This window comes from Biomphalaria glabrata, chromosome 18, assembly GCF_947242115.1.
Source record: "Biomphalaria glabrata chromosome 18, xgBioGlab47.1, whole genome shotgun sequence".
Taxonomy (NCBI): Eukaryota; Metazoa; Mollusca; class Gastropoda; family Planorbidae; genus Biomphalaria; species Biomphalaria glabrata.
In genome coordinates, this window is record NC_074728.1 from 11,189,343 (window position 1) to 11,204,231 (window position 14,889).

General features: G+C 37.2%; 1 protein-coding gene across 5 annotated transcripts in view; it reads right to left on the minus strand.

The window, feature by feature from the left end:
- The window catches only part of LOC106051226 (basic proline-rich protein-like), a 32,894-nt gene that overhangs the window by 17,547 nt on the left and 458 nt on the right, over positions 1 to 14,889 (minus strand). For 2 of the 5 annotated variants that reach the window (XM_056017762.1, XM_056017761.1), the window contains exons 2-4: positions 3,405 to 3,446; positions 485 to 535; positions 230 to 295 (exon numbers count right to left, since the gene is read on the minus strand). In XM_056017762.1, coding sequence (XP_055873737.1) covers positions 230 to 295; positions 485 to 535; positions 3,405 to 3,446 — 159 coding nt within the window. The remainder of the gene's footprint in view (positions 1 to 229; positions 296 to 484; positions 536 to 3,404; positions 3,447 to 14,889) is intronic. The other 3 variants (XM_056017763.1, XM_056017764.1, XM_056017765.1) reach the window with 3 other exon arrangements.

Below are 14,889 nucleotides of genomic sequence, written 5' to 3' on the forward strand. Positions count from 1 at the left end.
AGACTTACCGACTGTATCACTTCATTCTAATTGTGCACTAGTCGAAAAAAACTATTCGACCAAAAAACCACTATATTATTGAATTATCGACTCAATGTTTAGAAAATTAAAGTGTTAAAAAATAGTTTAAGCCGTAACCCGAATGCTGTCTAGGTTTCTACGCTACGGGAAAGTTAGGGTTAAAGTTATGTTAATACGTCACACCGGGGAAACTATAAACTCAACTCACGCGCTGCGAGAGACGGAAATTTGAATGGAGCAGACGGCTTCGTCTCCGATTTTAACGCGGGACCACCTGTCGGATACAAACACAAGAGTTAAACATACAATTAGATTCTTCTAGAATTTTTAAAAAATAAAATGTAGCATTGTTTCTGTCTCATGTTAATCCAATGGGACAAACTCTTTAAGTAAATAATCGTTCATAACTTAAGTGACTCAGACTAGCCAATAGAAAAATGTTAGACTATTGCCAAGGTCTCACCTGTCTGGCGGAGGATATTTTTTAGCAATACGTTCAAAATATCCCGTGTTGCTGAAACACAGAGGTACATAAAATGATCAAATGTTTTATTTTATTTTTTGTTTGAAGCTTCATTAAAATGGAGAATAACTTTTTGTAAGTTTAAAAAAAAATAGTTTTTTTTTTATTGTTTTATGTAGAGGTGTGGTGGCTGAGTGCTAAGACGATTGACTACCGTTCCGAGAGGTCCCGGGCTTGATTCATTCTTGAAGACTGGAATATTTGATTTCGGAATTTTAAGGACGCCTCTGAGTCCACACATCTAATGGGTACATTCGTTTTTATTTTCGCCGTTTACAAACTTAATTACAAGGTTATAAGGAGAGCTTGTGTGAAAACACAAACTCAGCATCGGCTCCCTATGTGGTCCAATCAGGCAGGTAAAAAGGAAAAAAATATATTTTGAACATGAATATCAGAAGCTATGAACTACAAACAATCAACCATAACGCTATTTCCGCCACTAGAAAAAGAAGAGAGATCTAGTAAGTCAAAGTGTTGCCGATATTATTGTATTGTTAGGCCGACGGATGGCACGATACCAGAGAATACGGAGTTTATTAATGTCATTGTTATTACATTGTTAATATTCAGTCGGAAGTGGTAATGGATGTAAGCACTCCACTACCTATAACATGCATCCGATTGGCATTCGTCTCAAATAGCCTCTGACAACCAGTCCAACTCCTGGCCTTCACGTGTGGCTCAGATATTGAGTCCGGCGGAACTGCACCCTGGCAGAACCAGCGACGCCGCTGACCCCAAACTGTATTGGCACTGCCGTTCCTTTGGATACATCTCCTTCGTGGAGAGGGGGGAATAGATGTATGGGCGACATCGTTCCGACCACAGCTAATGCCCAGGCATTCATTTCATTTCTATGAGATGATCCATAGTCGCTTCGCGACTGAAGGAGGCCATAGTAATATTCAGTCGACTTACTGTGAAATAGATACGGTTTGATACCTGTTCTAATTGATGTTATTGAATGATTATCTAATTGATGTTTTTGTAAAGGGCCAATCTCTCTTTGAAGGTCTCAAGGAAGAAACTTTTCCCTTTGGTTAAACATGTAAAAGAAAATTGATATGATATCGAATTTTCAATATCTTTCCCATTGTTTTGTGATCTTTATGGGACGGGCGGGTAGACGGACGGACGAACGGACAGACCACAGAAAAGCTAATAGCGGCTATTCCCTTATTGGGGGGGGGGGGGGCGCTAAAGATCACAACATACAGAGTATTAAAACTGTAAAATTGTTTCTAGTTCTCAGTTGCCACGTGTGCATATTTTGTAATTGTGTTTGTTAGAAGTTTGTTAGAAGAGCGACTACTCACTACTTGCGTTATACTAGTACTATATATACTACCTTAAGCCAAGAAGTGAACCCATGAACCAGAGAGCGAGAGAGAGAGAGTCCAAGAGAGAGAGAAAGAGAGAGAGAGAGGAGTGAAAGAGAGAGACAAAAGAGTTATAGTTTACTAAAAACTAAACATTACTCTTATATAACAGGTGCTACACAGTGTGCCAAGGGGCGGGACGCTACCCCCGTCAACTTCCTTAGCGATAGCCACGGCTAGTTTTCTCGAATTTCTTATCATCCTTATCATCATCCTTATCATCATCCTTATCATCATCATCATCTATCCCTTGACTTTCGTCGTAGGGGAGCTGTGACATTGTCGTAACCAAATCCCTCCATTTTTCAAGTCAGCAGCAGTTCTCAGCAGGATATCAAGAGACAGGCCGGTCCATTTCATTACGTTGTCCAGCCAGCTTTTCTTTGGACGAGCCTTCTTCGTGCTCTCTCCACTGTACCATGAAGGATAACTTTTGAAAGTGAGTCATGTCTTACAATATGGATGGCTGCCTGGTCTTGCGGTATGCGCGCTGGACTGCCGTTCGGTCGTCTCGATAGTCCCAGGTTCAAACCCTGCTCGCTGCCATCCCCCGTCGTCCTGCGGGAGGTTTCGACTAGGAAGTAGATTATCTTCCTATGAAGGAACATCTGAAACATGTCAAATATTTTACATTTTTCACAATATGACCGTACCATCTCATCTTCGTCTCTTCACAGTATTTAGGAGTTCCTACAATTTATTGAATCATTTGGACCAAGTTCTTTTTACTTCTTTTTCTTTTTTATTCATAAAAATCAGAACAAAAAAAAATGTTCTCTGCGTCTTTCTTTTATTCATCTTTTGAGAATTCAGTTGTGAAGTTGACATAATGCTTTGAAGCAGTGTTTCCCAAACTGTGTTCCTCGGAACTCTAGTATTTCGTGAGGCCTGAATATGTATTACACAAACTAATGGAATAATTAACTAGAAGGCTACCAAGCGAATTAATTTCTCTAAAAAAAAATAAGCAAAGTGTTTCGCTTAATAATCAGAAGGTGGAAGGTTGGGAAACACTGCTTTAAAATTTATTCATCCAATATAAATCATTTGAAAGTTATTTTGTTTTTAACAAGTGAATCGGTGTTTAGACTTCAACATAAAGCAAAATCTTAACGAAGCCTGATCTGAGTCTAGTAGTATGTTATATCAAATAGAAATAAATTCTGATCGTTGAAAGTTCAAAGTCCAGGCAGTGAAAGAAAGGAAGATGGATGAGGTGGGCTGTCTCCATTACCAGTGCTTTAGAATGTATTTACCACCCAGTGACCATCGAACATTAATCAGCTAAAATCTTCCAAAATCAGCTAAAATCTTCCAAAATCAGCTAAAATCTGCCAAAATCAGCTAAAATCTGCCAAAATCAGCTAAAATCTGCCAAAAATCAACTAAAATCTGCCAAACGAAAGTATAAGGAGAGGTTGCGCTGGTGTATTTTTGTTAAAATGGACACACAATGGACCACTATGTCCACTACTTACCTGGTGGTAGAGGTGGATTGAACTGCGGCGCTGACGCAGCAACTGGAAAGAAAAAAAAAAGCAAAATATTTGTAAAATCCTTTAAAAAAAAAAAAAAAAGCATCTATAAGGGAAAGAACACCGCATTTACAAACTATATCTCTCAATAATGTAGAAGTTACTTTTCTTTTTCTACATTAAACAAAATAATTAATTACCCAAAATTAATTAACTAATTGGTTAATTTTTAATTGATTCATATTTTGTTAAGTTTCAACTTAAATGGGTGTGGGAGAAATAATGTGTACCATTATTTAAGGGGAAAAAAACGACATATTTAACCATATTTGTGAACACTGAAGGATTTATTTTCTTTGTTGGAATCCAACAAATAATTAATAACCAGTAATTAATTGACTAATCGGTTAATTTGCTACTTTTTTTTTCCCTTTATTTCATTTATTGTCTACTCTTTTGAATAATTGTGAAAGTTTCAGTTAGATCCGAGATTGTGTGTTGGACAAATAACGTGTTTAACTTTTTACCAGACAGACAGACAGACAGACAAAAAGAGTTGATATAAGCTTTGTATAAAGGAAAGATACAATTAATAAATAACTTATTTGACAGTTTTCTAGGATAGCGCAAATTATTTCAAGTGTGTGTGCGTGTGAGTGTGTGTGTGTTTTCTACTTTTGTAGATGAAATCATTGCGCTTGGGTTTGGAGTGGCCTTCTCTTGGATGTAGTTCTGTTTCACATCACATTTCTCTGTTCTCTTTGTAATGCAGTGCTCTCTCTCTCTCTCTCTCTCTCTCTCTCTCTCTCTTACTCTTTTTAGCTCTCATTCTGTTTAATTTATCTTTCGTTGTCTCTCTTTCTTACCGTCTCTCTCATTTTCTCTCCAGGTCTTTCTTTGTCTCTTTTATTCTCTGATTTTCTCTATATCTTTTCCTTTCTATTTCTAAAAGCTTGTGTTTTTTTTTCTACTGTCTCTTTCTCTCTTTTTTTTTTTTTTGTCTTTTTTTTTTTTGTCTGCGCTGTTTGTTTGACTTGTATTGGATGTTTCTTTAGAAATACAACTTTTGATTACATCCAAGGCAGCGGGGATGGCAGCGGGCAGGATTCGAACCTGGTATTATTGAGATGGTAGCCCAGACCGCATAGCACTCGACCAGGCAGTTATTCCGACCATCCAGCCATTCTCTCTCTCTCTCTCTCTGTCTCTCTCCCTCTCACTCTCTCTCTGTCTCTGTCTGTCTGTCTGTCTCTCTCTCTTACTTTCTCTCTCTCTTTCTCTCTCTTTACTTCTCTCTTTCTTTTTCTCTCTCTTCATTTCTCTTTCTCTCTCTCGTTTTCTTTTTCCCTCTCTCTTTCTTTTTCTCTTTCTTTCTTTTTCTCTCTCTTTATTTCTTTCTCTCTCTCTCTCTCTTTTTCTCTCTCTTTTTCGCTCTGTCTATGTCTGTCTGTCTCTCTCTCTCTCTCTTTCTCTCTCTCTTTTTCACTCTCTTTCTTTTTCTCTCTCTCTCTTTTTTTCTCTATCTTTCTTTCTTTCTTTCTCTCTCTTTCTTGTTCTCTCTCTCTCTTTCTTTTTCTCTCTCTCTCTCTCTCTTTCTTTCTCTCTCTCTTTCTTCTCTCTCTCTCTCTCTCTCTTTCCTTTTCTCTCTCTTTATTTATTTCTTTCTCTCTCTCTTTCTCTCACTCATACACAAACACATTTCAATATTTCTCTTCTTTTCTCCATTAATTCGTCTCCTTGACAACCTGTACAATAGTATGGAACATTCTTCACTCATAGATTGTTACAAAATGCCCTTTACACAAAGTTATGCAAGGAAATAATAACTTGTGCATCAAATAAATACAAACAATTATGAGTCATCCAACTGAAGCAACCATGAGATCTTCTTTATACACAAATCAACAATAGTTTCTGTTTCAACGGAGATCAATTTAAACACGATTTCAATAAATTGAACTTCACCATACTTATTAATCTAGGTTAAAACCTTTTTCATAACATATTTTTGTTTGTTAATATGCCAAGAAAATTGCATGATACGTTGCGCTGCACAGATTGGTAGAATTAATAGAAACAATTATATTACTCTTCCTTAAGCATTTATTCATGCAGGAACAAACAAATAAGATGTATGTGTCAGAGTTGCGGTTCATGACAAGGAAATGCCTACAATGACCCTTGACAAGAAACCAAATATTAGAGATACATTAAAATACATTTAAAAAAAACCAAGGCATCTAAAATTATAATGAAATGTCCTCCTCGACTCTTCATTATTAATGTATGAATATAGAGAGCATGATTGATGGCGCTGTTCTTTAGTTAAGCTGTGTATCCATTGCAGGCCATAGCTAGGTCTTAAAGCTTATCTAAAGGGGAAAAACTCCATTCTTAAAACTATATGTACCAATATTGCACAAGCTATTTCTCTTATTCTAGATCAAAATAATCAATTACCATTAATGAATTGATTTATTGAGTATTTTTGTTTATTCCTTCATGCTTTGTTAGAAACAATAAATAATTGTTTAAAGTATGAACTTGTTCGGAGAATGCGTGAGGGACAAATAGCGAAAACAACTATTTAAGGAGACTAAACCCAACAAATTTAGCCATGTCTGTGAATACTGAAGCATCAGCTTCCCTTGTTGCTTTTAAGCAAAATAATTAATTACCAGTAATTGCTTATGTCAATGAATAATTGTGCGATGATTCAACTTGATCCCATAATAGGTGTGAGAGAAACAACGTCCACACACCTTTTACCAGACAGACAGACAGAAAGACAGAGTGAGTTTCATATTTATGAAGAAAGAAATAGTAACGTGCCAATTGCATCTCCTTTCCCTTAGTTTCCTATATTTCATATATATATATTTTAAATCTCAAATGTGGGGACCCGGTGAGGCCCTGTACGCTCCTGCACTCTCGCAAATACGGTCATGGATAGGGTCCCGTCCTAGTATTTGTGAAACCTAATTGGACCAAGTGACCCGACCGAGCTTGTTTGAAATTATTCAAATTAAGTAAATTGCTAGCTCCAGTTTATCACTGGCGTTGTATGAGGTAAGTACAACCAGTGAAAGGGATAAGACTTAGATCATCTTAGTATGCCAATCACATAAAGCCTCAGTGAAGTCAGCCAGTGACTCTAAGCCTTAGTGAAGTCAGTCAGTGACTCAAAGCCTCATTGAAGTCAGTTACTGATTTAAAGCATGAATAAAGTCACCCAGTGACGCAATGTCAGAGAAGTCAGTCAGTGACTCAAAACTTCAATAAAGTCAGTGAATCTAAACCTTAGTAAAGTTAGTCAGTGACTTAAAACCTTAGTAAAGTTAGTCAGTGAATCAAAAACTTAGAAAAGCTAGTCAGTGACTCACAGCCTCAATAAAGTCAGTCAGTGACTCAAAACCTTAGTAAAGTCAGTCAGTGAATCAAAAACTTAGAAAAGTTAGTCAGTGACTCAAAACCTTAGTAAAGTAAGTCAGTGACTCACAGCCTCAATAAAGTCAGTTAGTGACTCAAAACCTTAGTAAAGTTAGTCAGTGACTCACAGCCTCAATAAAGTCAGTCAGTGACTCAAAACCTTAGTAAAGTTAGTCAGTGACTCACAGCCTCAGTAATGTCAGTCAGTGATTCAAAACCTTAGAAAAGTCAGTCATTGACTCAAAAATTTATTAAAGTTAGTCAGTATTCTGACCTCTTTGGCCTTTATTATTTATTAGATCACTTAATCCTAACTCTGACAGAGCACACCAAATGTAAATTCTTGAGAACTTTTGGACTGTTTTTCTGAGGCAATGCTGTAGCTCTTGAAAGAAAAAAATCGTGAGGCCCTTACTGCCTTGAGAGTCAGTGTAGAAGCAAAACTTTACAGACACCTAAGATCCGACCTCAGACATGTCAGTCAATCCCGTTGAGTAACAGAGACACAATAATTTTTATTTTTAGCGTCATCGTCCAAAACAAACAAAAGAATTCACAAAGATCTCGGGACATTTGGAAAGCTACCAAGGAAGACATACGAAGATGACAAAAAAGAGTTCTTCATTCATCTACTGGCAGATATAAGGTGTAGTCTACGTTAGGTGTGGCAAAATATGTAGGTCACAGTTGAGTCTGCGTTTCCATGTCATTTTCCTTATCTTCTGACTCGGGGAGAAAGCCTTTATTATCAAAACAACTTGCTAGTACATGTATGTTTTTTTTTGTTCCAGAATTCAATGTACATAATTCTACATGTTACTACCATCGTATTTCTGAGATCTTACTCTGGCCATCTAATCTAATCGAACGCATTATGTATTATTAAGATTTTTTTTTTTTTGGGGGGGGGGGGACTTAGTTTTGTATCTACGATAAAATTATAAAAACACTATCAGTTTCAATGTTCAACAAAGGCGTATTTATTCATTGTGATATTCATTTTATGCACTTTTTTTAAACTTAAAAGGTGTATAATTCTATTAATATAAAAAATTTTCCTATTCAAATTTTGTACCTTCGAACCGGTTAGACTGCCAGAGATAGCCTTAATTCAATACAACATCTGGTGACCGAAGCAATGCTCGATCATATCTTCAGATGTATAATGTGCTTAGCCAACACACAAGTTTTAGTGACCATACTCATAGCCCCACCCACCCCACTGCTCCTAAAGGGACCCAACCTTACAAATTTGTTCAACATAGTCATTGAATATTGTCCCAGCAGTGACCATCCTCATAGCCCCACCCACCCCACTGCTCCTAAAGGGACCCAACCTTACAAATTTGTTCAACATAGTCATTGAATATTGTCCCAGCAGTAACCCAGTACACGTATAACCAACAGCCTGTATGATAGATTCTAAGGGTTTGCAAAGAGCTTCCTTAAGGGAACAGCGCTAAGAAAAAGAAGGACAGAGAAAGCGATGGGAAACCAACATAAAAGAATAGACGGGCCTGTATTTAAAGAGATTCTATCCAGGGCAATGGACAGATAGGAATGGAGAAAGACGATCAACAGATCTTGTATGGTGCCCCAACAATCAAACATACTAAGGAATAGGTGAAGGTGAAGTTAAATAAATATCAATCTTTTCGCTGTAGTACGGCATCTATTAAAGAAAGGTAACTCGGAAAATGTCGTTACAGTATTTTAATTGTAACTCACATGTTAAATGATTCTAATAATAATAATAATTCTAAGTAAATAAACAATGCGAAAGTGAAAAAAAAAAGGAGATAACTTAGCTGGTAAACGCACCAACAAAAACCGATAGAAATGAAAGACAATAACTTTCAAAATAATATCAAATTCAAGGACTTCGTTTGTTTGGCATGAATGAGACATGTGTCTGCAACAGAAAACAATAGACAACCTAATGATCATCAAGTTTGAACAATTTCTGAACAATGTTCACCTTAATTGTTGTGAAAACATGGAACTTTAGGTTTTGTCTTATGTTTTTGGCAACGTAATCCTCTATGTGATAAAAAAAAAGGAGATAACTGCTACTAGCCTACTAAATTAGATTGTAAAGGATCCACCTTTCTTACGTGAATCTCACATGTAATGGTTGCGAAAAACTGTGGGCGGCAGTGGCGTCACTAGGGTCGGTGTCACCAGGTGAGGACCTTTAGAAGGTATAAGATAAATCTTATGCGATTTTGTGTAGCCACTTTAAAATCACATTTTGTGTAGCCACTTTAAAATCAGATTTTGTGTAGCCACTTTAAAATCACATTTATAAGCTCTTTTGTTTGAAATGAAATAGTGTTGTTGTTTTTGTTGTTTGTTGTTTACATTTATTTGGCCAAAGTGATCTATTGACATTGTTTAGAATAAAAACTATATCGTAAAAATGCCTATCAATCCATGCATACGCGTTTTTGCGTGTTCGGTCAAATCGCTTAGGCACTTTAGGTTTTAACTTTTTAAAAAAGACAAAAACTAGTAGAAAGTCAAGCACTAGTCAAGGCGAGACTTATCAGATTTGGCATCCTTAGATAAGCCTGTCGTGTCGGTAGTGCTTGCATCTCTAAGCATTTCTTATGCAACAAATCTGCAACCCACGTCATAATCAACAACTTTTCCTCAGGGATTTATTTTAACCGTGAAAGAAGTTAATCTGGGGCGCTCTTCACAGAGGCGTTGATTTGGTTGTTGTCTGCCCTCCCATGGTGTCACCCAGTGCGTCCAGCACCCCCCACAAACCGCACATAGGCACGTCAGAAGCTATTACGAAGGTATAAATTTAAAAAAGAAATGTTGGCTCCGCTGTCACCGGTGTAATTATGTAAACAGCTCATTTATTAGAGACACAGCGGCACGGTTAGCTCAGGATGGAGGTAGACAAAAGGTGTCCTGACACAATAGACACGAAGTTCTCTTTGTTATAGTCTATTTTTAGAACATTTTCGGCCTCGTTAGCAACATTGGAAACAAGCAAGGGACTTTTAGCCAGGGAGGTGAATGGGAGGTGAATGGGAGGTGAATGGGAGGTGAATGGGAGGGGAATGGGAGGTGAATGGGAGGTGAATGGGAGGTGAATCAATTTGGAAGGAAATCTGAAATGTTACCTCCTCCCCCAGTTTAAGCAAAATGTATATTCCCACTTCCTAAATATCTTTAATATCCACATCTAGTAAGTAACTGACATATTAAAGTGTACACTAACGTTAAAACAGATTTGTAACATTTGACACTGTAACAATGAATGCTGTTACTCCCTGGTACTAACGTTTAGACTAACAGAGTTAAGACATTACTCTGTCACTGGACTAACAGAGTTATGACATTACTCTGTCACTGGACTAACACTGGCCTGACACTATCAATACTGGCCTGATATTAGTTTTCAATGTGCTGACACTGGTACTCTGTTACTGCCCTAACATGGGTCTGACTCCAGTCTGATACTGGCCTTATATAATATGTGAAATGTGTCATCCATGACACAAAAAAATGTTAAAAATAAACTCTCTATGACGCAAATACACTTAACTAGGTCAACACACTACAGAATGTTAATTTCACATTTCTTGCAACTTTGCAATCACCTTAACAAGCAATTTATAAATAGGAATACTCATTTACATACATAAGTTCTGCATTTTTATTCTATTTTTTTTTCTTTATCTATGTTTTGTTTCGTTGTTACCTGCCTGAAAACTTGTTTTTGTTTGTGTTATTATTTACTTTAGGCCCATTTCGTCTGTATCTATCGGACCGACATGTCTGAATGAAATATGATGTTGTTATTGTTATTTTCACATTTCTCTCTTTATTTATAAGACATTGAAACTAGGGAGAATGCGTTCTGACATCTGGAGTTAAATAGAAATTTTAAATTCGATTCTTATTTCAGTTTTTATGTATGCAGGCAGTAGGTCATATGTTTAGACACCGAAAGATAATCTCCAGTGGACGATCCAGACCCTACTAAAGAATATTCCATGTACATATTGACATTTCATATTCAAGGAATATAGATCTAAAACAAATGAAAAGAATTACTAGCTCGTTGGCCACATGGGGAAAAAGTTTAGTTTGACCGTTATAATTTTTTTCGAAGTAAAAATAAAAAAATGTATATTTGGCTGGAGACTATAACTAGGTCTAGAGCCAACATGGCGTTGTCAGCTCTAGTACCGTAATTATGCGATAACGGTAAATTGAAAGTACATTTTTTAAATTATTTTTATTTTATTGTATTAATATTTGAAGTATTGTCTTTAAAAAAAAATATTTTTTAAATGTTGTTCTTGTTTAGAGAGGTCTGATCTCAGTGCAGTCAAAGATTAAACAGTAATAGACGGTGTGCTGGCTTGACTAGATGAAAGAGAACCACTCAGGGCAGTGTAGGAGGAAATGTCAGCAGACGTCAAGATGAATGGGGAACATTAAGAAATGAGTAGGCCGTAGAAAACAACAGTGGAGGGAAACAAATGGCGTGCCGTTGTAAAAGAATCAACAACAACGCCAGCTTGAAATTATGGGATAGAGGAAGAGGTAGCTCATTATATCTGCTTGGGTGTCTTAATAAACTATCACGTAACTTTAATGAGAAGTGAGTGTGTAGTGACACATTGATACCAAGCTGAAGTCTTGGGGTTAAAATCTTTGAATGACTGAACCTTTAAAAAGTTTTAGAACTTCGAGTTGTCTTTAGAATTTTAGATATCCTCATAATCTGATATCAGACAGTGGAAAACAAATTATATTAAGGAGTGCAATCACCATCAGATATTGTTGTCTTTACAGACTCCCAATCTACTCTGCAAGCACTTAACAGCAACACCTCAAATAGCCCAAGAGAGTTGACAACACTAATTGTGATAATCCATCAGATGATATCAAATTTAAATATCAATATCACACTACAATGGATCCCTGGACACCTTGGCATCATGGAAAATGAAAAGGCAGGTTCATCTATGGAACAACCAGATAGAACTGTTAACAACCTCACCCTAAGGTCAATGTTAATCAACAACCACAAAGAGGAGTGGCTCAACCAATGGGCATCAGGAAACACAGGCAGAGCCATGTACAAAGAAATGACTAACAAACTGGACAGTATTAACTTCCTCCCCCGCAAAGAACAATCTACAATCTTCCAACTAAGAACAGGACACACACCTCTATTAAATTACCATCTGAACAAAATAAACTCCATACAACTCCCCCTTTCAGACACTGCGCCCACCCTTATGAAACCTTAAACCATATCCTCTTTGAATGCCCCTTCCTAATCCACCTTAGGTAGACCCTACTTCCACTACAGCACAACATAACCAACACCCTTTACGGCAGTGCTGAACAACTGAAGAAAACAGCACACTATTTTTCCTTGGCACAGTCTGCAAACGAGCTGACAGCTCAGCAGCAATAAAGCTGGCTAGAAGAAGAAGAAGAAGAATATCATTTGGAGAAGAGTAATCTAATGGCCTTTGTCCCATGACCTAACTACACAATGCCAGGAGAATGTCATTCTAGTTCAAAACATAATTCTTTCTTCTAAAAAGAAATCTTTTTTCAACAATTAATGATGGAATTATGTGGCCAGCACAAAGCCGAAAGAAAATTGTCTCAGTCTTGGCGAGTGCTTTAAGTAACTAGAAAAAAAACACGTGACTATTTGATTTGAAAGTCAATTAATTGTGATAATTATTGAGTTGTTTGTATCATAAAAAAGTATTTATTCAGAAGTTTGAATAAAAAATATCCTTGGGTTGGAATACATGAATGCTTGTATAGAACCTTACATCTAGCAAAAGAACTGCCCATCATTTTGGTCTGCTTATGGTAGTCACGTAGTAAGAATGTATAAGAGTCCATCCCCCTGCTTATGGTAGTCACGTAGTAAGAATGTATAAGAGTCCATCCCCTGCTTATGGTAGTCACGTAGTAAGAATGTATAAGAGTCCATCCCCCTGCTTATGGTAGTCACGTAGTAAGAATGTATAAGAGTCCATCCCCCTGCTTATGGTAGTCACGTAGTAAGAATGTATAAGAGTCCATCCCCCTGGTTATGGTAGTCACGTAGTAAGAATGTATAAGAGTCCATCCCCTGCTTATGGTAGTCACGTAGTAAGGTACCCCTTGCAGACCTTGCGATCTATTTTCTATGGCCAACAGTTATCGAGGGTGCCATGTTGCCAGCACAACGACCAACCGCCTTAACTTAACACCAACTAAGGTCAGGTACCCATTCGAATTTTGGTGGACTCAACATTGTTTTAAAAATCCCGAAATTAAAAATCTTAAGAGATTCGAACCCAGGATTTCTTGGTTCAGAAGCCAAGCGCCTTACCACTCAGGTACTGCGCAACCTACATGGAATACGTGCATATTGTTCTGGTAGTTCAATCTTTAAAACAAAATGTGTTCATCAAAAACTTTACAATGCAATTTATTTTGAATATTTCTCGTGTCAAGAGAGGCAATGTGCAACGTGATCATAAGGGGAGACTAATTGGAACAAAAGAAAAGTGGGTTATCTTTCAGAGTATACACTATGTACGGGCGATGGATTGAAATCTTCCAACTTAACTTCCCATAATTTAAATTGAAACAAGTAGACTCAGCTATTAGATGTTTATTTCTCAATACCAAGAAAATTTGGCCATTGTTTGGCTTGTTAATTGCAAGGTATAAACAGAAATGGCTTTCTTCTTTTTCTTCTTTTTTTTTAGTTGTACATTCTTTTTTCATAGATTTTTTTTTAGCGCCTAGTGACTGCCAGGTATAGAAAATGTAATACTTTAAATGTCTCTCTCCTGTAGTGTCATGCAAACAAATACTGATTCTTTTTGTGGATATAAAGTACGTGATAAATAAGTTTCTCAACTGTTTTGACATGAAAATGCTCATGAGTAAACTCTAACTTCAGGAATCTTTTAATTTGTGTGTATTTAAATACATATCTAAAGGTGGCTGAGTGGTAAAGCGCTTGGCTTCCGTGCTGAGAGGTCTCGGTTTCGAATCTGAGTGAAGACTGGGATTTTCAACTTCGGGATCATTAGGACGCCCCTGAGTCCAATTATAATAAGTATCTGACATTAGTTGGGAAAAGCTCAAGCGGTTGATCGTTCTGCTGGCCACATGTCACCCTCTTTAACCGTGGGACACAGAATGAGATGACCTTGACATCATCTGCCCTATAGATTGCAAGATTTGAAAGGGATACTCTTTTACTTTCTAGAAATATAACTTTCTGTTTTAAAAAAAAAATTCTTCAAAAACCAAGGTGTGCCATTGAGTTACCAAAGTTAGCCTGGTGGCTGAGTGATAATAGCGCTTGGTTTCAGAGTCGAGGGGTCGAGTACTTGAATGTCAATGAAGTATGGCATTTAAATTTCTTGGACAACCAGCTCTAATAGGTACATGGCATACGTTCGTTGAGTGAGTAAATTTTGCTAAGAAGGGCGCAGTGGCTGAGTGGTTAGGTGCTTGGCTTCCGAACCTGGGGTCCTGGGTTCGAATCTCGGTGAAGACTGAGCTTTGGTTTTATGGGATTTTTAGGATGCCCCTGAGTCCACTAAACTCTAATAGGTACCAGAGTAGTTGGGGAAAATAAAGGCGGTTTGTCGTTGTGCTGAAAGGGGAATTTTACTTTTGTACGTGCCGTAGAGACTGACGAGCTTGACATCATCTTACCCGTAGTTGTACTATCTACCAGACCACCCAAATGACGGGAATAAAAATAGTGCTCAACGCAAAGCTAAAATTACACAGGAGATTGAATGTTGTACCCTGGTTTAGCACGACACAACGATTAGTTGTTTTGAATTTTTTTTTTACCATGGTTTAATGTGACGCAATGGTTAGATTTTGTGTTGTACCCTGGTTTAACGCGACTTAAAATTAGATTTTTTTATGCACCCTGGCTTAACACGACGCAGAGATTCGATTTTGTATTGTACCCTGGTTTAACTCGACTATATGATTAAATTGTGTGTTGTACCATGGTTTAATTCAACTATTTAATTTAATTTAG